This window comes from Frieseomelitta varia, unplaced genomic scaffold (genome assembly GCF_011392965.1).
Source record: "Frieseomelitta varia isolate USP_RPSP 00005682 unplaced genomic scaffold, Fvar_1.2 scaffold_323, whole genome shotgun sequence".
NCBI classification, from domain to species: Eukaryota; Metazoa; Arthropoda; class Insecta; order Hymenoptera; family Apidae; genus Frieseomelitta; species Frieseomelitta varia.
The window spans coordinates 128934-149044 of NW_025110061.1; the positions used below are offsets into that span (position 1 = coordinate 128934).

The following is a 20111-nucleotide window of genomic DNA, read 5'->3' on the forward strand; positions in this document are numbered from 1 at the left end:
TTTCACTTTCACGCAGGTAACGTTTCAAAATGAAATTTGAAGGTGTAAGGTGCGAGCAATACTTTCATGTTTAATTGTCTCATTTTTTCTTTTTTTTCTTTTTTTTATCTGTAGATATACATTCATATTTTCTCAGCGTGTCCTTTCGACACCGTGAATTTTAATTTGGCTGCTCCCTTTCTGCTCGATTTCCCCCTTTAGCGCATCATTTAGGATTTCGGCCTTTGTCACGAGTCTATTCACCGGATGATGTCCCTTCGGGAGAACGTTTCGGAGGGAACTTTCCGCGCGACGCGAACAAAAGGCGGAAAATTTGGTGAAAGAATCGGGAAACGGATCTCGACGTTGTCGTTTCGCACAGTCGCGGCCGATCGCGACGGCTTTTTCGGCGAAACGCAACGAGACGCTTTTCCAAGAGTGTCGTACAAAAATACCACCGGATGTTAAACAAGATAACAATCGTTCGCTGTTACTCGTTCATTCACGCTTCCCGCGAGAACATTAAGAATTTATAGCCAACTATCTCGCGACGAGAGAGCAAGGGACAGAAAGAAAGAGAAAGAGTCTTCTGGCATGAAAGGAAATGCCTTTGGGACGACGTAATCGTTTAGACGGGCCTCTCGAACGAGAAAGAAAAAGAAAAAGATCGAGACACGAGTAAAATTTCACCCATTACGTGTAGCACGATTTTTCCATATCGGGTTCCCCTCAATTTTTGAGTCGAGTCTTTTTTTCCTTCTCTCTTTTACGACGCCACTTTCGATTCTTGACTTTTCAATTTTTTATATACAATATAATTATAATTTATATATAATATATATTATAATATAATATTTATAATATAATATAATTTTATATATTTTATATAACATTGTAATACACATGCCTGCTCATTAGCCGCATCGTACGATTTTTCTCTATGCTAAATCTCTAGCGAACGTAATGATCGTATCTTTCTTTCTTTTCTCGCATTTCAATTTCCCGCTAGTTTACATACAGCCATTAGTTAGCAAGCGTAATTTAAAGTAAGCACCACGATTCTCTTTTTTACTTCTCTTCACGATCGAAACTGTATGACTCTTTCACCTCGCTGCTCGACTTTCTCTCATCATAAACCGAACAACGATCTCTGTACATACATATATATATATATATATATATATATATATATATAAAATAGCTTGTACATACGGAATCGGACGCCATTTCTACAGGGAACGTCAAGCGTCAAACGTTCACCGAAACAAACAAACTCCTCGACTTCTACGCTTTTTAATTCGCCCTTGTACAATTCACCTAACGATTATCTTTCCTCACCCGAGCCACAACTATATTAACTCACGACCCCTAAAACCCCCACGATATGCCCAATATGGATTCGTCCATTCTGACCCAGGAGGCGACCGGGTCTCTCTATCTGTAACCCTTTTCTTCTCTGTCGATTTGTTTGTCTGTGTAACTGTGTGGCATTTTGTGCTGTGTTCTGTGCATGCCATCCCAGGACGCAGGCCGGACGGTCCCCGCCTTCGCCGCAACGTCAAAGGGCCGCGCAACCCTATGAGTATAAGTATTAATAAATAAATATGTACACACACACTGCGATGCAGAGCCGTGCGCGCGAGCTGAGCCGCGTTTCACAACGAATGAGTCGAGGTTGAAAAGATGGGGCGGCGGGCGTTCGTGACTAGACCCTGGATTCCTCTGATTCTGAGTTAGGGGGAACCAGCGGGAACAAAGGGGATGTTCGAGGGAAAGGGAGACGGGACAGCCTCTTTCGATTCTATCGGGGAGAGAAGCGTGGCCTGCCAGGCGACTGACTGGTTCCACGGAACTAATTTAGGGGTTTAAGATCAACATCAGTGGGATCCTCCATTTGTACCCTCGTCATGGCACACAACGGCCGCGAGACCGTGGCCAAAAGTCAATTTTTCAGATTCAACGTTTCGACGAAACTTTGTTGTTTTTTTTTTTTTTTTTCTTCTTCTTCTCCTTCTATGAAATGGGGAAACTCTGGAACACAAAGTGTGTGTGTTGCTCGTTTCAGATAATTACACGCTAAAGTCGGAATTCTGAAAATCATAGCGGAGCTAATTCTGTTTGATTGTTAATTATAAAAACGGTTTAAATTGTTGTTTTGTCGTTTGTACGTGTAAAAATTCTGGAAACCAAAATATTACCTGTTTCAGAGAATTACGCGAACGCGCTAAAGTCGATATTCTGAAAATCAATGTGAAGCCAATTCTTTTGTTATTATTGATTACAGAACGGTAAATTAAAAGGGTTGAATCATTGTCATCAACAATGTTTCAATTGTGTTTTGAGTATATTTTAATCCATGTACAAAACTGGAATACTGTTTTGTGGCAATTTGAACTTTGAGAGAACAATTTTGAAACAATAATTAAGAGCGGCTGACGTCAGACTTGTGTTACACGAAAGATTAAACTGTTAAATTGTTGAGAAGAGCATAGAAATTTTAAGCACAATCTCCTGCAACCTTTAAATAAACACGGATTTTAAAAAGTAGAAGCGATACTTGGACAGTTATGCTTCAATCTTAAACGCGTAATTGTCACCACAATTCTTCATGCTATTTCTAATGATGTGACGGAAACAAATGTTCGATATTCAGTCTTCTGCAAATTGAAAAGAAAATTCAAACCCAAGTGATATTTTTCGAAATGTCGTCATTATTATGTTCGACTTGACAACGCCAAGGCCACACCACGATCTTAAATCTTGAACAAACAAAAAAATAATTTTGGCCTCGGAAACGCTGCCTCCGGTTCGAAACACTGTGCACGGTCCACGAGTAACTCGTAGCCTGTATGTTGTTCGGTGTGATACTGTGTTTTAGTGAAGTTCAATGTTATCCGCAGGGTATATAAAACGCATTGTGTTCTAACTTACGGTTACACGACAACCAAGTAGGGTGCCACTACTTGCATGCTTCTTCACGAAACCATTAAATCTCTAAGAATCTATGAGGAATGACAGTCGAGGTATAGTGAGGGGGCAAACTTCGCTCAAGAATCTAGGGTCTACTCGCGACCAGTGTCGCGCGCTACCTAACAATCTCTCGAGCTTCAACGATGCGGCAGTATATTAAACGCATTCTCCATCGCCATCGACCAACAATTATATATATATATATATACATATACACCCAAGTTCGTTCCAAAGTATTGTACCAAAGTGTTATTATCGTTCCAAGATGCGTGTTCCAAGACGCGTGTCTCCCCGTCGTTGAATTGTTGAATCACGTCAACGTGGCCCGGATGAATGTACCGTGAAGGATCGTACCGCCAATATTTCCCGATATATCGATCGAACATGCTCGCTGGACGTTCGACTCGACTCGTTCGGTGCGCGTGGTATTGCAGGATCACGGTTTAGCGAGCACGGGCATCTCACAGTTTACACGAGCATCGTGAGCGACGTGTTAAAAGGGAACAGAGACCGGAATCGTTGTGTTTAGCATGCGTCGAAAGGGCAAATATTTTCAGACCGACCATTTAGTCTCGACGATCGCGCGTGTGCCCCAGACAGGGGCATTAGGGTAAGGTTACCAGCGAGAACGACTTTGAACGGTAAAATTATCGAAACTGAGAAGTATCCTTATGCAACGAGGATCGTTATTACGAAACGTGGTGAAAAGAAGGGACAGGGAGAAGGAGAATATCGGCGTGTGATATCGCAAACACGAGAGCAATCCGTTATCAGTTCGTTTCATCGAATAAGCTTTCAGTTCCAAAGTAAATACACGTACGATACGTACGAAGTTTTCGTGAGTCACGGATGATCACGTCACGCTCGTTGAGAGTATACCACTGTCGTAAAAATCCCCGGCGCGAATTGAAAGGCGTCCGCCGCCGTAGAAAGGTTCTATTGGCTTCTTTCGCGCATAAATCGTCGTCGCTGTGATATACGACCTCTCCTCGTAGCCTTACCCTAACGTACACCGGCGAGTTACGCTCGAAACTCTCAAGGTGTGAACTAGGAAAGAAAGAACTCGGTACCTGGTCGTAGATTGTTACTAGCTACTATGTAGATAATTGATAGCCACTTACGAGCCCTTTCAGCTCAGAGTTCGACCACTGATCCGTAAACACGTAATCTCATTTCGTTTTCTTTCTTTCTTTCTTTCTTCTTCTTCCTCTTCGACGACGACGATTCGCGCGTCGTCGATTGTAAGAAGCGAGGCACGCGAGAGCTGAAAAAAAAAAATACCTCGATACGCACAGATAAACAGGTTCCTCCTCGGACTCGGTACAAAATGGCGTTACCCAGGCTGAAAGGGTCAAATCGAATTTGGGCATTGAACGAAGCGAGCAACGTTCTCTCCCCCTCCTCGTCAGAGACAGAGTTATTTTTCTACGAGAAGCACGATAGAAGTAGTGGAACGGGCGAACGAGAATATTTACGAGAGTTTCGTCGGGCGACGCAGACGATCTGCGCTTGATTTGTCGATATTGTGACTCGTTCGATCAGATATAGCCTCATAGGAAGAGCAAAAAAAAAAAAAAAAAAAAAAGGAAAAGAAAAGGAACGAGACGATGAAAATTTGTTCGAGGATCAAGGTACTTGATCGTCTCTTTGTTTCGCGGAAATTCTAGCGAAAGGAAAAGGAGGAAGAAAAAGAAATAAACAGAAATGGCACGAATACAAAGATATTGTAACTTCTTTCGAAAGAAGAAACCAAAGAAGAAGAAAAAAAAAAAAAAAAAACGATTCCGCTTTAATAATTCCACGCGTTTTCGTATCGGTCACTCGAGACCGATTATTCAAAACACTTGTACCGTGCAATTCTCTTCCTCTTCTTTTTTTCTATTTTTCAATCTATTTTTTTTATCAGAATTTCCTTTCCTTTCTTTTTTTTTTTTACTTTCTCACTAACTGATATCAATTATAGTTCTCCGGCGAAACCGATTAGAACATCGATCGCGATTGAATGTCGAACGAGCACGCACCTATACACACGCACAGCGATGATTTCAACTCGTTCGACACACGGTGTTACGTCCATTAAATAAGCGAAGTAACGTGTATGATGTTACGTCCATTAATTAAGCAATTCAAGGAATCCGAAAGGTAAGGTTCGCGCGGTGTGGAGGCGGGGACCGGTTTTTTTTTTTTTTTTCTTGCAATTCTTTCACTCTAATTGTCCGTTCTCTACGTTCGTTTCTCTCTTTCTTTCCTTTTTTTATCTTTCCTTCTCTCAGCAAGCTTCGTGCCCCTTTCTCGACCTCCCTCTATCTCGACAACACCCCCTGTGTCACACTTCCTGCGCCACGAACTCTACGATCTGTCCCTCATTCGTCATTGTCGGCTGTGTTGATTGTACCGTCTCGAATGCCGTTCTCGTCGACCCTCACCGACAAAACTCACGATCCACCCCCTTCGTTCTACGTTTCACGTTTTACTTGGTGACTTGGCGACGATTACCAGGAATGACAAAGAAGAAAAAAAAAAAGAATGATTTTTCTCTACCCTCCACCTCCACGCCGCTTGTTTTTCTCCTGTTTTTTGATCAGAAACATTATTTTTCTAACGCATGCTTCTATGACGTAGCGTCATTCTGTAAAGTTTATGATATATATATACTGTACCAGTTCTATACAAGATGGGATATATATATATATATATATATATATATATATATATATATATTTCGTAGATATAAGTATGAGAAAAATATGTAGTGTGAGATAATTACATACTTAGGTGGTAAAATACTATATGAACGACGATGACAACCCTTTCGAGATCCGAGGATCGCTGCCGGACGAAAGGAGAGATATTTTAGTGGAAATTGTGTAATAAACCCCTTTCACGATTTCTCTTCAGGACGTGAAAGGGGAACTTGCATCCAAGAATATCGGGTTTGCCAACATAATGAAAGATTCTGGGAAATTTGATAGACGTACCGATGTAATACTTTGAAGTGATAAAAAAAAAAAAAGAGGTAGAATACGAAACGACTCGAGATGACGTTTGAAATTTATAGTACTGCATCTGACGACTTATCAAAGCTTTTTTCTGGTATTACTACTCTGGAAAAGTTCCTTCTAGGTTAAGATTCTAAAATATCTCGGAGGGGTTGATCCTTGTTACTCGACAAGCACAAACGTTGGTACCAAATGTGCATTATGAATACGTAAAATTAATTCTCGGCGTACCTCTGGACGCACGTATAGTTCCTCACGTCGACGCAGAACGACGATGCAAGGAAGTGTAAATCTTGTGCATTAGGTACGACCCTAAACACGCTGACTACTGATTACGCGCGTACACGCACGCACACAGGCACACACACGCGCGCGCTAAAAAAATATATATTTCAGGATTCTCTATTTTAATCACGATTTTTCACAGTACAATTACGAAAACGCCTTTTGTGCGCCACGTTGAATCTCTCGAAAGACACGCCGCCATTGTACGACCGTACGACCAGTGGGCAAAACGACCGTTACCTACGACACGACGACAGTTTCTTAAAAACCTGCTCGTTTTCTCGAACTGTTTTGAATTTCATGCCGCGTCACGTTGCTCAAAGAGGATAATTAAGAATTTGTACGAAAATTTTTAACCGTTTCTATACCCGAACGAGAGAGAGAGAGAGAGAGAGAGAGAGATCAACGAGAGATTTTTTACACACGGAGGGAGAAACACGAAGGGGGAAATTTGTCAGAGGTTTTATTCACCAACGGTAAACTTTCCTCGCGAGAGTTTTTCCCATTCAACGTGGTTGCAATTGTACCTCAACAATGGTCGTGCCTAAAAACTAAATAAATCAATAAAAAAGAGAGAGAGAGAGAGAGAGAGAGAGAGAGAGAGAAGGAGAGAGTGAGGGAAGAAGATGATGGGAAAAAGAGGGAAAGATGATTATGATACCCGAGATACAATCGAATGAAACCTGGATCCTTACCGCGAAACGAGAATAATCTAGAATCTAGAGGACAGATTATTCAGTTGGGAATTGAATCTCCCCAAGTTCCTTGACGTTTCAGGCACTATTTCTTATGCGAGAGACACCGAACACTCTCGCGTGGGCTGGAATTCATGGTACAACCGACTATGGGGTGATAAAAACGTCAAAAAAAGTAAGAGAAAAATTTGGTATAACATTTTTTTTATCTGAGACTCGGTTTTCGAGAAAATCGACTCTAAAAGTTGTTCAGCTTTGAGTTTTGTCACCCTTCCGTCAAATATCTCGGATTACATCTAGACAACAAACTGAACTGGAAAAATCACATCCAAGAAAAAAGATCAAACAAATAAAAACAATTAGATAATCCATGTAGTGGCTAACATCAAGAAACTCTAAGCTAAGCGTAAAAAATAAGCTACTAATCTACAAAATTATAATTAAACCTGTTTGGACACACGGGCTACAAATCTGAGGCATGGCAGCCAAGTCGAAAAATAAAAAAGATAGAAAACCTACAATCCATCATCCTACGTACAATACTAGACGCTCAATGGTATGTCAGAAACGACGACATAAGAAGAACCCTAGGAATACCAACCATCAAAGAGGACCTACTAAAGCGCTCAAGGACACATCAACACAAATCCCCCTGGCAAAAGACTGTTACTCCCTACTACCGAGAAGACTGAAAAGGAAACACCCGCTAGACCTTACTAACTAATAAATGGAATACAGCCAAACATGTATAAAACGGAACTAATCCGATAAAAGAACTAATGATTGCCGATAACTGTATCGAAATCCACACGATCTCAAACAATAATAATATAAAAAATGAAAATAATTGTAACTGAACAATTAGACTCATACACACGGAACAAATAAAAAGAAAAAAAATCTTTGAGTTTCGACGCACTGAATTGCCTTTGTTGTTAGAGGATGTACCCTTAGCTACTGTAAGGAGTATGATTTTTCTAACATGACGGTGCACCGTGACATTACACGAGGAAGGTTAAAAATTTTTTAAATCAAACGTACTCGCGCCTCTAGATTTTTTTTCATGGGGGCATATATCAAAGAACAAGTTTGTAAAGACAATATTACACGTTTGAAGCAATAGATTATGGAGGGATTCGAGAAATTAAAAAAAAACGATATCAGCTTACATTCTGTTCAGATATCATTAATTCGCCGAGCAAACTTATGCATGCAGCAACGAGGAGGGCATTTTCAACGATACTTGTAATAGTGTACTGTACTATAGTATTGCAATAGAAAGTAGTAATAAGAAATAAAAAAATTAATTATCAGTAGGAACACTTTGTACTGTCTCAACCACACAATAAATAATGTTTGTAAACACTATCTCGGACGAAGGTAGAAGACAACTAAATCGTTCACAAAGATGAACAAACTTCAAAGTCGATTTTTTCGAAAAAAATCGAGTCCCAGATAAAAAAATGTTGCACCAAATTTTTTTCTTATTTTTTAACGTAGAATCAGCCCCTGCTCAGTTGTACTACGAATTCCGGCCCATCCTGTATTATCGCGACGCCAACGTCGGTTCGAGTGCCAAAGCGTTTTCGAAAAGTTGTTCTTTCCAACGCGATGCAACGTAAATTCCATCCGGGCAAACATTGAAATTTGATCATTTTCTCGTTTACGGTAAGCTCTCGTACGCGCAGCAACGTGTTGCATAACATCGAACGAGTATCTTTTTCAACGCGAGTACCTTTTTAACGAATCGTTGATTTGCGTGTGTACGTATATCTCGCTCAACAGAGAGAAAAACAGAAAAAGAAGTGACACGTAAAATAATTTTCGAACGTTTCGTTAGCATGAGGAAACTGTATTCAAATTTAAATGATTCATTTTAATTTTGTTCGTCAAGACGAAATTTAAATTTCGTTTGCGACTTGCTTCGTGGGTAAAAAAAAAAAAAAGAAGAAAACAATAGGAAAACGATCACCTAGAAGACACTCGAACGAGGCAAGGTAACGAGATCTCGTGTATTTTAATATAAAGACAATTCGTAGTGTTGCACTAGAAGAGAAGAAGCAACGTAGTAGGAGAGTCCTTAGAGGGAAAACAGATCGATAAGCAAGAATAGCCGATGCACGCACGCAACGATGTTACTTCCAGGTTACATTTCGAGGAACGAGTCTACCGATACAGATTACAATGTACCGATATATCTTGGGGCTGAAATCTTGTTAATTACACAACGATATTACAAAAAAAAAAAAAAAAAAAAAAAAAACGTTGGTTCGATGTATTGAATGTATTTATGTATATGATGTAAAAGCTGTTACTGGCCGACAGATTAAAGCATGTCGATTAGGAGGACATCTGGTATCTGGAATTTTGAAGGGAACGAAAACCTCGAACGCCCTTTGGCCTCTTGCCGTGCGAGTTACGGATGTATCGACGTACTCGAGCGTGTACGTGTCGTGTTTGTTTCTTTGCCTGAGATCTGTGAGAAATTAACAAACACAGACAGAGAGAAAATTTTGATTATTCGCCGATAATTCGCGCAACAACGTTGAAATTTCGACAAAAGGTGTTGAAGCAACGACACACACACACACACAGTTAGAAGTCATTCAGGAATTCGGTAAAGGAAAAATCTCGCCGTTCGCGCGCTTTGCGTAACGAAATATGAGCGTTTAATTGGTCCTAAGGGTCGTGCCAAGAAGCCGAATACACGAGACAATACGTATTGGCGTGGAAACAGCGGATGATATTTTCGGTAGCTGAGTACCGAGCAGCGGATGGCAAATACCTGATTTCTGAAAATTATCGTCGATACTTCATGTACATCCTATATCGTGTACAATGTTGGTTCTACGAGGCGAAAATTAGAAATGATAACTCTGTCGATTAGACTCGAACGCGACGAACGTAAAATTTCATTGCGAAGCGAGTTTCCCGAAATAATTAACCTCTTGCCACGCGCATCGAGAATTTTTTGTCCCAAAATTGCAACATTTTCTCAGTTTTAAGTATATTTACATGTAACCCAGCAAAACAAATGATAATTACTTCTTGATAATTTCTATCCGATGATATAATACCGACGAGTTCCAAAAGGAAAAGAAAGCGACGAATTATTTCATACGGTTCGGTCACTCGTTATGGTCCGCAAAAACTTGCGACGCAAAATCCCGTGGCGTTGGAAAATTTACGTGCATATTTGTACTTTTGCGTGCAGTTGGCCCACAGCTGAACTGTCCAACTGTATCGAACCATCGACTCAAATAAATTGAACTGTTGAAAGGGAAATGAGCACAATATATACAAGCACCAGATGTCCATCGTTCTGTCCAGATGTCGAACGCTGTGTTTGCACTTTCCCACGCTGGAAGGGAAAAAGAAACGGGAGAAAATGAAAAACCGGGAATAAGAGAAACACAGTGACCGTGGTGAGATTAACAACGCTAATTAAGGATTAAAATTCGTGTGGAAACCGTCGCGTTGCAAAATGATCTTGTACTTTTCTGACTAAAAATTGAGAAACAACGTTCCGCTTGAAAGAAGCTCGCGAAAAACTATTACTCGATAAACAAACATACGACTCTCGAGTCGCAGAATATCGCGTATATCGTATTTTTCCTGGATTGGCATTGAAGATACAAAATTTCGTTCGTAAGATACGCAATCGGGATTTCAAGAAAGGATAATTAATGTGTACATTACGTTTGGCAGAAATATTTCTATTGTTTGATAGAGACAGTGCGGTAGCTGTTATTTGATCGCGTGACAGATCTAATATATAGACGTTCGAATATTTCGCGAAACGATATATAAACGACCGCGACGAAACGCAACAAGGAAACGAGAAAACACAAATAAAGTGGGCCGAGCCTCATTTTGGCGTGTGCGAAGACCGGGCACAGAATCCTCGGAGAAATCTCAGCGAATTTATTCGCATGCCAGCTACGTGAATCAGACAACGGGAATTGCGAGTTCGACTTTATTTGCGTAACGATATTTCCGGTCGTATTTCGGCTGTGGACAACCCTACGCAAATTTCATGGCCCCTGCGTCACATTCCTTCCTTTTTTTTTTTTATCTCCGTCAGCTGTTGCGTGACAGACTCGTTTATTTATACCTGACCTTGGTTAATCTAAATCACTCGGTTCATTCTTCTCGTCACGATAATCGCTGGTGAGAAAACAGTTAAATACACATTTTAATGCGTCACATTTAATGAAAAAGAATTACGTTCTCCTGGAAACGTCGAGAGCTCGTTTCGAATCGGCAGGAAATTAATCTCCCTCAACTTTGATCTTTTTTTGTTACACCAGTGTCGTTATTGGCACCGTTATGCTAATGCTAAATGCGAATAAACTGTCGATTCACAGATTTAAAATTCAAATAGAAAAGTTACGAAGAGGTTGCAAATGATACGTGCTGAAGTTTCAGATTCTTCAACAAATTATAGCAACGACAAATAGAATCTTTAACGGAATGTCTGTCATTCTGTTCTGTTCTCTATTTATCTGAATTGCCCGAAAAGCTTTCCAGGAAAATGTTTGCACAGTCCTTCGGACAAATGGAAAGAAAATTCGGTACGCAGTATCTCCAGATGGCGGCAGAAACATAAAACAGACCCAGAAAACCCTCGGTCCTTCCCGGAATTTGCCATCCTAAAAGGGTATGAGGTTGCAGCCTGAGGACAATGAGCAACGGAAACGGTCATTTTTCAAAACGACCGTTTGGAACAAACTGCAGCTCTTTTCAACCGACGCCGATTTCGTAATTACATTCTTTGCACGCAAAAGACAGAAAAAGACAGAAAGAAAGAGAGAGAGAGAGAGAGAGAGAGAGAGAGAGAGAGAGAGAGAGGGAGAGAAAAGAGAAAAGAAAGCACCCTTGTGGAGGGATCACGAGTATTCCACAATCTTGCAACGAACTTTTTCCAAGCTCTCGACGAAAATAAGTGACAGGTTCCGCAACCGGCGGGGGATCCAAGTTCAATGTTGAAACGAAAGCAAACACGTTTCTCTCCGCGTGGTCATGAGCGAGAAGTCGGTCCTCCGAGCTCGTCGATCGTACAGAATACAGATTATAGATCAACATCCGGCCCGGAACGAGGGCTCGGCTAAAAATACCGATCGATAACTTACTCCTCGATACGGTGCACCGAGGAAAATGCATCGACGACTCGGGACGGAGAATGGGCGACTGCGAAATAAAGCAAGAAATAAGGCAAGGATCCGTTCGACGACAGTCTGTCATAAATCAACGAGCGGCGAATCGACAAGGCTCTGGCACCGTCGTCGATTCACAGCCCGTGAGCGTCGCGACGCATCGTTCGTCGATGCTATTTCGACGTGAAAATAGTGGGGCGTCTCTCTATTTCGGTCGAACGAGCCAGGGCCGTTCAGTCTGCGACCTGGCTTCCTCACCACAGGGAGGCCGCAGGTCCGAATTTTCCACTTTTCTTTTCTTCTTTTCCGCCGTCTGTGCGAACCAGAGAGAAAACCCTCGTCAAAAGAAATATCTGGCGGGAACATCGTTGCAAGAAGAGAAGCTTTTCCTAGAGGTAGCCCGCAGAGTGAGAGTACCGAAATGTTTAGATAGGAACGGTGTAAGAACGATATCGGCCGGTCGTGGTTCGAGCAAGTTTCGAGCTGTTTGCTCTCGACCGTGAACTTTAGAGAGCCTCTGGAAACCGAGGGTACGTACGGAGGGAGGATGTTGTGGTCGGAGCCGGACGAGGAAGAAGAAGCGCTATTATGCAGCCCCGCTCTGATGGCCAGAAGGGCCTCGGAATCATGGATCGTCGCGCCTCCCGTGGAGGTATGAACCGAGACACAAAAACAACATTCTTTCGGAGATCCGTCGAAAGTCTCCCGCAGCCTTTTACAAACACGGTGCTTTTTAGCCGAAGCTTGAAATTCGAATGCTGGACCTGATCTTCGTCTCGGTTAGGTCCCTCGAGCAACACGAATCGTTGCAACTACGATCGAAGGCCATAATAGGCGACAATAACGTTAACCAATTTAAAATCTAATTTCATCAAACGCGTATCACGCTATTGTCTTGGAAAACTTGTATCTTTGGATCGAAGAGATCATTTGCTCGTAATTGTCTTACAGACGCTGATTGTAAATGTACCTGTTATCGTTTTTTTTTCCTTTTCTTTTTAAGTTTAATTATCACGATTCGTAAGAAACGACAATGTATTGACAATCATTGTAATTACAACGATGTGAGTGTATATTTGAATCGTCCGGTTATTTCAGATTCAACAGGAAATCGTGTGAATAGATAAGCAAACGACTGTCCAGAACGATGTAAATCGTTCGATAAGCCAGGCTCGATATCGCGTACAGTGGGGACGAAAGATAGGAAAAGCAAGTTGCAACGAAAGAGTGTAATCGAGACTGAAAGCCGGGGCTCCTATTCCCAGATATCGGGGCGACGCTATCGCCACGATTTATGGCACGCACGAAAAATAGAGGTCTCGAAACCTCTCGGGGAACGAAATCCCCAATGAACCGTAACGGCAGATAATAACGAAGCGAAATAAGAGGAGAACAGCTCTGATTTAAAATTAATTAACATTATCTTCCGAACGAAGCAGGGGCGCCGATCTAATTTTACGCTTTCTGAAATACGGATAACTTCGACTCGCGCGAGATACGAGAACCACGATTATCTTTACTTGCTTTCCACTTGTAAATCATCGTTCGAACGTTGGATTTGAAATTCGTTTCTTTCTTCGATCGTGATGCATAGATGATACGCGCCGATGAAAAAATTGTAACGAAATCAGAGGTTAATAACGTTGATGCAACAATCGGTAAAAGAAACAGCAGCGACACCGATAAACGGAGTAAAAAATCGGTGCTCACGAAGGTCAACGCATCTGTCGACGTTCACTGGGATTAGAACTCGTGGCCTTTGCACCGATATTACGTACCGATTACACGTTTTGGAAATGGTCCAAGGATTTCTCGTCTTTCTTCTCTATTTGCCGTTCTGTTTTCCCTGCTTCTTCGAAACGTGTAACTAATGAACACGTACAAACGTTCCTCTCCCCCTTCTAAACCTCTATTGCTCAACAGTCGCGCCAAACAAATTGAAGTCGTTCTCGAAACGACTGCTGCTACGACCTTACGATCAACTCTGACCAACGACCCTTAACCTTAACCATTATTATCAATTCAAATGCGAGAGTAAATTCCATTCTCTCTGTTGCAAGGTTTTCCCTTCCACGTCGTTTCTCGATGCGTTCAATAAAAAAAACTTTCGAGCGACGAGTCTTGATTTCGCGAGAAGTGTCGCGAACGAATCGGTCAGATCCGACTTCGTCAGAGCGAATTTCCGATTGCCGAATTCCTGATAAGACAGGCTTTCAAGGCAGCTTGTTGCAAAGGGCCTTTCATCGGTCCGATGAAACACGCTCGCGATTATACCGCGGTGCATCCATAGAAATAAGGCTTCTTTGCATAATCGAGAGCCACCTCTCTCTCTTTGTTCCTTGTTTTCTTTTCTTCGTGCAGGCGATGCCCGCGGCGGCGGCGGCGGCAGTGTCCCTTCAACGAAAGAAATCACTGCCGGATGTGGCACAACCTATTCAATTGACGGCAACGGCACCGCTATCCAGGGAGGAAGTCAGTGTCCTGAGCAGCATGAGAAGAGAGGAGATCCGCAGGCAGATCGACGAGAGCGAAAGACTCAGGGCCAATCCTCTGCTGTACTTGGTCAGTCCGCAGGTTAAAGTGAGTATGCCTTTGTCTTTGATCAAACGAGCAAACGTATCCTTCGTCATCCTTCTCGTCGGCAGTGAGATAAATGAAATCACGACGAAACTAACTGAATTAGAAAGGAATCGAACTAAGTATTCCCACAAGAATCTCTTTAACGAATCTTTATATTCACTGTCACTTTTCAATTCAAAGAAATTCTTGACTGACTAATTTAAAGGACCAAGGATTTTGTTTGGCCTATTAGAGAGTTCCGTTTGTTGTTTACATCTCAAAAGTAATTATATCTTTAGTTACCATAAAATTTGGTATCTTTGAACCCTGTCTTAACCCGACAGACTCTTCTTGCTTTCAATCCTTTTTCAATCCTAACTCTATTTCATCCCAATTCTTCTTCTTCAAGTTCTTTATAGAAATAAAATATCTGCAATTCGATAATTGTGATTCTTCGAGAATTTCAAGTTTAAATCGGGATCGAATATTAAGTAACGAGCTCAAATTCAAATTTCTGACGAAATGAAATAGTAATAAAACGGTAATACGTGTAATACCTTCTTCCCGGTGGTGGGCATAAAATTATCGTTCGATACAAGTGTCGTGCACATTAGAATATACAATTATGCAGAAGTCTAATTAGATATGTAAATGTATTTAACTGGACTGTCGTCCGACAATACCTCCTTAAGCGATTAGCGTCATAAATTCAATACGAGTGTCAAGCTTTAATTAAATCGTCGCCGCACTGTCTCCACTTTCGCGTGCCAAATTTATCTAAACTTTCGCGATTTCACGAATCAGGTTTCATGAACGAATCCGTCGGAATGTCCGACCAAAATTTCATTACAGATAATCGAGACACTCCGAGATAAAAGCGATCAGAAATGAAGAACTTCTTTTTAGCTGGCAAGTGACGTAAAAATAAGAAGATCAATAAAGATAGAGTTATCATATTTTTTCCCCCCCCTGTAATTATCAAATACACGATTACGGCAAAAAAAAAAAAAAAACAATTCTCGATAACGCGTGATTAAGCAGTAGCATAGACAATGCGTAGACAACGGCGTAGAACGTAAAAATGAAAGAGGGGGGACAGCTTTGCGATCTGATGACGTAAAAACCCTCGCTTCTTATCGGCTACCTGCGAGAATATTAGTAAGCAATTTAATATTCATTGATCAAATCATTTTGAATATCCGACCTCTTTAACGCGTTGTTTGAATTCCAATCGTCTCGCGTATTTTCTCACAAACACTTGTCAACGATCATTAAAATGAAAGTTAACTCTAATCGCTAACTTGCGCTGGCAACTGATTTGCGGACCATAACGAGTGACCGAACCGTATACAATAATTCGTCTTCTTTTTAAATTCATCGGTATATCACTGGATAGAAATTACTGAGAATAAATTTATTATTTATTTTGCTTGGGATTATATTTGAATATACTGAAAACTGAGGAAATATTACAATTTTGGGACAAAACATTCTCGACGTGCGTGGCACGCCAAGCGCAAGAGGTTAAAACCAATATTTTCAATGACAACGCTGCTGTTTGCGTTTGTCAGTTGTTGAATATCGTGCAGTAAAATTACAACACGCGTCGACAGGTTACGAAATCAAACAGTTGCTGCTTACACATTTTCACTAGATTCATTCTTCGTGTCGTTTACATCAATTTTCCAGAATTTCTTGGAGGATAGTAACCTACTTGATTTAACTTACTAACTGTGACTCCGATTATCTTCTTCCCTTTTCTTAATTCTCTCCCTCGGCTCATACTACGAACCCTATTAGGCGGCATTTCCGTAAGAGGCATTTGTAAGAGGACAAACAAGAGAGAGGCCTTCCGAACGAAACTGGTTTCTGATACGAGTGAAAATTTCCAGGACTGGTTCTCCCGGCAGCAGCTGGTGATGCTGGTGCTGTTCATCAACATATCCTTAGCCCTGATGTTCTTCAAGCTGCTGACGTAGCAGCCAGCCGACGATTGGGTTCACGGGCTCGCGGTGGACGTGACCTGAGACCCGGGCGCGTCACGACGCTCCGAGTCGTCACCGAATACCAGGATTGAAGCGATAACGAAGAGGGCGCGATCCAGTACCCTCGACAGACAAAGTCACGAAAAAAAACCGCTGAAAACGGCTTTCGAGCGATCGAAATTCACGGTCCCACGGTGGTAAAAGGTTTGGACGGAGAGGAAGTTTGCATCTCGAGGATTTGCGTGGGACAGGGACATGCAGAAGGAGACGAGGACACTTTTTCAAGCATCTCGCGAAAAGAGGCCAAGAGGAAAAGGAAGAAACAAATGAGAGAGAGACGAATCGTTGTCGAAACTGCACGTTCGGCATCCAATTACAACGACTTCTCGGCTCGATTCGATGTTTTGGGAAGGACTTTCGGCGAGGATTGTCAACGGATGACGAAGAGCGGGGAGGAGAAGGGCGGCTCGTTGTTTTTCGGACAGGGTGCCGAAGTGGCCGAGGTACCCTGGCGCCTGTATCATACATATTTTTACACCGAGTATTTTAATAATAATAATATTAATATTTGTAAGGGCTGGTCCATTGGTGGACTCCCCGATGGGATGGGAGCGACCTGAGGCCACGCTCTAAACACGATGCGCACACACGAATCTCTCTACACTTTTCCTGTACTTTCTCGACGATCGGCTCGAGCGCGGACACCGGAACGACTTTTATACAAAAAAAGAAGCTATAGAGCAGCTAGAGTAGCGTGAAACAATTTTGTCCGATGGGATAGACGTGAAAGGAGAGAAGAGAAGAGGAGAAAATCTCTGCGGACGATCGAACATATTTTTCAGAAAAGAAAAAAAGAAAAAAAAACATTTTGCCAATCAGATCACTGCGGTGATGATCACTTCCGCACGTTTCGCAATGTAGACTCGCGGACGTTAGGTCGCGAACAGCGTGAGAGGGTTAAAAAAAAAAAAAAAAAGCAATGAGGGAGTTAGAATTTCTATACAATTGTTACGATTTCTACGAATTTGATAGACGAATGGAGAGTTGTACGTTGTTGTACGTTGTAACGTTACGAAATATATTCATGTGTTATCGACGTGTCCATGTAATTGTATGAGTGTTATGTGGATATCGATATATAATATAATTGTAATCGTGCAAGAAATCCTACGAGAGATCACTTCGTTCGCGAAGTACTTTGCGTGTAGCCTTTGCCTTCCACGTGGAAATTGTATATAAAACACTTTTCTCCGATTTTTATATACACGTTAGGATCAAGTCGCACGTTGTGTCGATAAGCGATCGTTGACAAGCGATCCAAACATTTTTCTCTCGATCGAGGATCGTTCCGGCAAAATATTGTTTGTTACTGATTAATAAATATTGGTATAATTGTATTGTTGAAAAGAGAAAGTTATGTTTCAGATGGATAAAAATTGCGAATCGGATAGATATTGTTCAAGATCGAGAAACGTTTCGATGATCAATCTTTTTCCTAGGCGCGGACGGTTCAAAAGTCAACCTGGAAAGCCTTTGTATTTGTCCGACGAATATTTGAGAACGTGCACAACGGTGCAATCGATACATGCGTTACATTCATCGATGAAACGAACGTTGACGTCGTTTTGTCAATTCGCGGCGTTCGATAGATTTAACGAAGTTTTTACAAGGAAGATCACACACAATTGTATAAATTTTTTGGGGTCGTTTCCTTCTGGGATCCTCTTTGATAGAACAAGATACATAAATACAAAAGATACGGGGGAACTAATTGTCTTTGCGCGGCGTAAGTGTACGTCGATTTTATTCACACGGTGGCACCGGGGGTCGCGGTCCGAATCTCGAGATCACGCCACGTGATCGAGGACCGATCTCCCAGCGCTCGAGCGGTCGCATTTTTTCTAGCCTCAGGCATAGCTTGTATATCTCTAGGTGAATTTGTAAATAAAAGGAAGATGAGCATTATAGATCGCGATCGTCACAATTAATCGTCTGAAATCCTCTTGGTTCACCGCCCCTTCGGCGCGTTGCACGTTCGAAGCTAGACGGGCGACTAATAACAAACCGTTTCGAAGCTATTTTTCCAAAGAAGAAAAGACTCGCTATTTTCATCCTATTGCTAATTAATATACACGTAATATATTTTCCTCTTTGTACCTACACGCTAGCACTTTCACGTACCATTTCGAGTACTTAATCGAATGCAAATGTTGGGATGAAAATAGAAACAAAAAAAGAAAAAAAAAAAAAAAGAAAAAAGGAAAAAAAGAAACGCTCGTATGCGTGATGAATTTTATGCGAATCGAAGGTTTGTACACGATGCTCGTATCACCTATCTGGTCTCGGTCAGATCGACGGAGAGAATCCTTTTGAAAATTCGTTTACTTAGGAAGTAAGATAGACGAATCTGATTGTGAGACGTTGATTCGAAACGAGAATTGAAGTGAAAATGACGAAAAGGCAGCTAGGGTAACGGGCATCTTAGAAACGAAATAATGAAATTTTTATGAATTATGAGAACGAATCGATGATGTTTTTTGTTACGAAGATCGTTCGTACAAGTAATTCAAGCAAGCTATTGTGTTGCGATGGCCGTGCTCGCTGTCGCGGAACTATTGCAACTACATATATATATATATATATATATATATATATATATATATATATATATATATTCGTATATATATATATATATATATATATGTACGTATATGAATCGATTAATTAGTATCGCAGAAAGCAGCTCTAAAATTTGATATGCGAATCTGAGAGAGAACGAACGAGAGAATGTACGGTGCGCGTGGGCGTGTGTGTGTGCGAGAGCAGAAAATGATCGAGAGAACAATTTGTCGAAGAATGAGAGACGAATATTTGTTAAGAGACAAATCTAACCTATGCGCGTTAATCATTAATCATTTGCGTCGGAGAAGCCATATCACAAATCAAAGGCGAACATTTCTAATAAGAATTGTAGATGTATATCGTTCGAGTCGAATTGCGGGAAAATGTGAAAATCGATTTCGTTATTTGATTGCTACGTGATCGCGAAGAAATCTACGAAGAAACGACCATATGTATATTTTACTTGTTATCTCTTGACTATTATCAACAGTTAGCATATCTCGTTATCATTGTATATTATTATTATTATTATTATTATTATTATTATTATTATTATTATTATTATTATTATTATTATTATTATTGTCATTATTACTATTATCGCTATTATTAATTATTATCATTTATTATTATTATTATTGCTATCATTATCACCATTCTATCAACGACTGCATTGAAAATGTGAGAAAATGAACCACAGGCGTAAAAGGAATTTTGGTACCTTACGACGGATATGTGATTCAAAAAAAGGAGAAAAAAGAATATGAAAAAAAGCAACTCAAGGGCCCACTGTCATTGTTGATTTGCGAGAAAGCAGTGATTCAATAAACTTGTATCATAACTGATCAACTGTCTTATATA

The 20111-nt window shown here is 41.0% G+C and overlaps 2 protein-coding genes and 1 long non-coding RNA gene across 3 annotated transcripts in view; 2 read left to right on the forward strand and 1 right to left on the reverse strand.

Annotated features, from left to right (window-relative positions):
- The window catches only part of LOC122530042 (junctophilin-1-like), a 55810-nt gene extending 51265 nt beyond the window's left edge, over positions 1-4545 (forward strand). Inside the window, exon 9 of the mRNA XM_043656672.1 lies at positions 1502-4545. Coding sequence (XP_043512607.1) covers positions 1502-1561 — 60 coding nt within the window. The 3' untranslated portion in view covers positions 1562-4545. The remainder of the gene's footprint in view (positions 1-1501) is intronic.
- On the reverse strand, positions 368-14370 carry LOC122530046. Its single transcript, XR_006306901.1, has 3 exons — positions 14250-14370; positions 13565-13569; positions 368-380 (listed from the first exon to the last, which is right to left on the reverse strand). It is a non-coding gene; the product is annotated as an uncharacterized LOC122530046 (long non-coding RNA).
- Positions 12181-18595, forward strand: LOC122530045. Its single transcript, XM_043656676.1, has 3 exons — positions 12181-12736; positions 14446-14664; positions 16536-18595. The coding sequence occupies exons 1-3, from the start codon at positions 12632-12634 to the stop codon at positions 16620-16622; spliced, it is 411 nt and encodes a 136-aa protein (XP_043512611.1). The 5' UTR covers positions 12181-12631; the 3' UTR covers positions 16623-18595.
- Positions 18596-20111: the final 1516 nt, after the last annotated feature.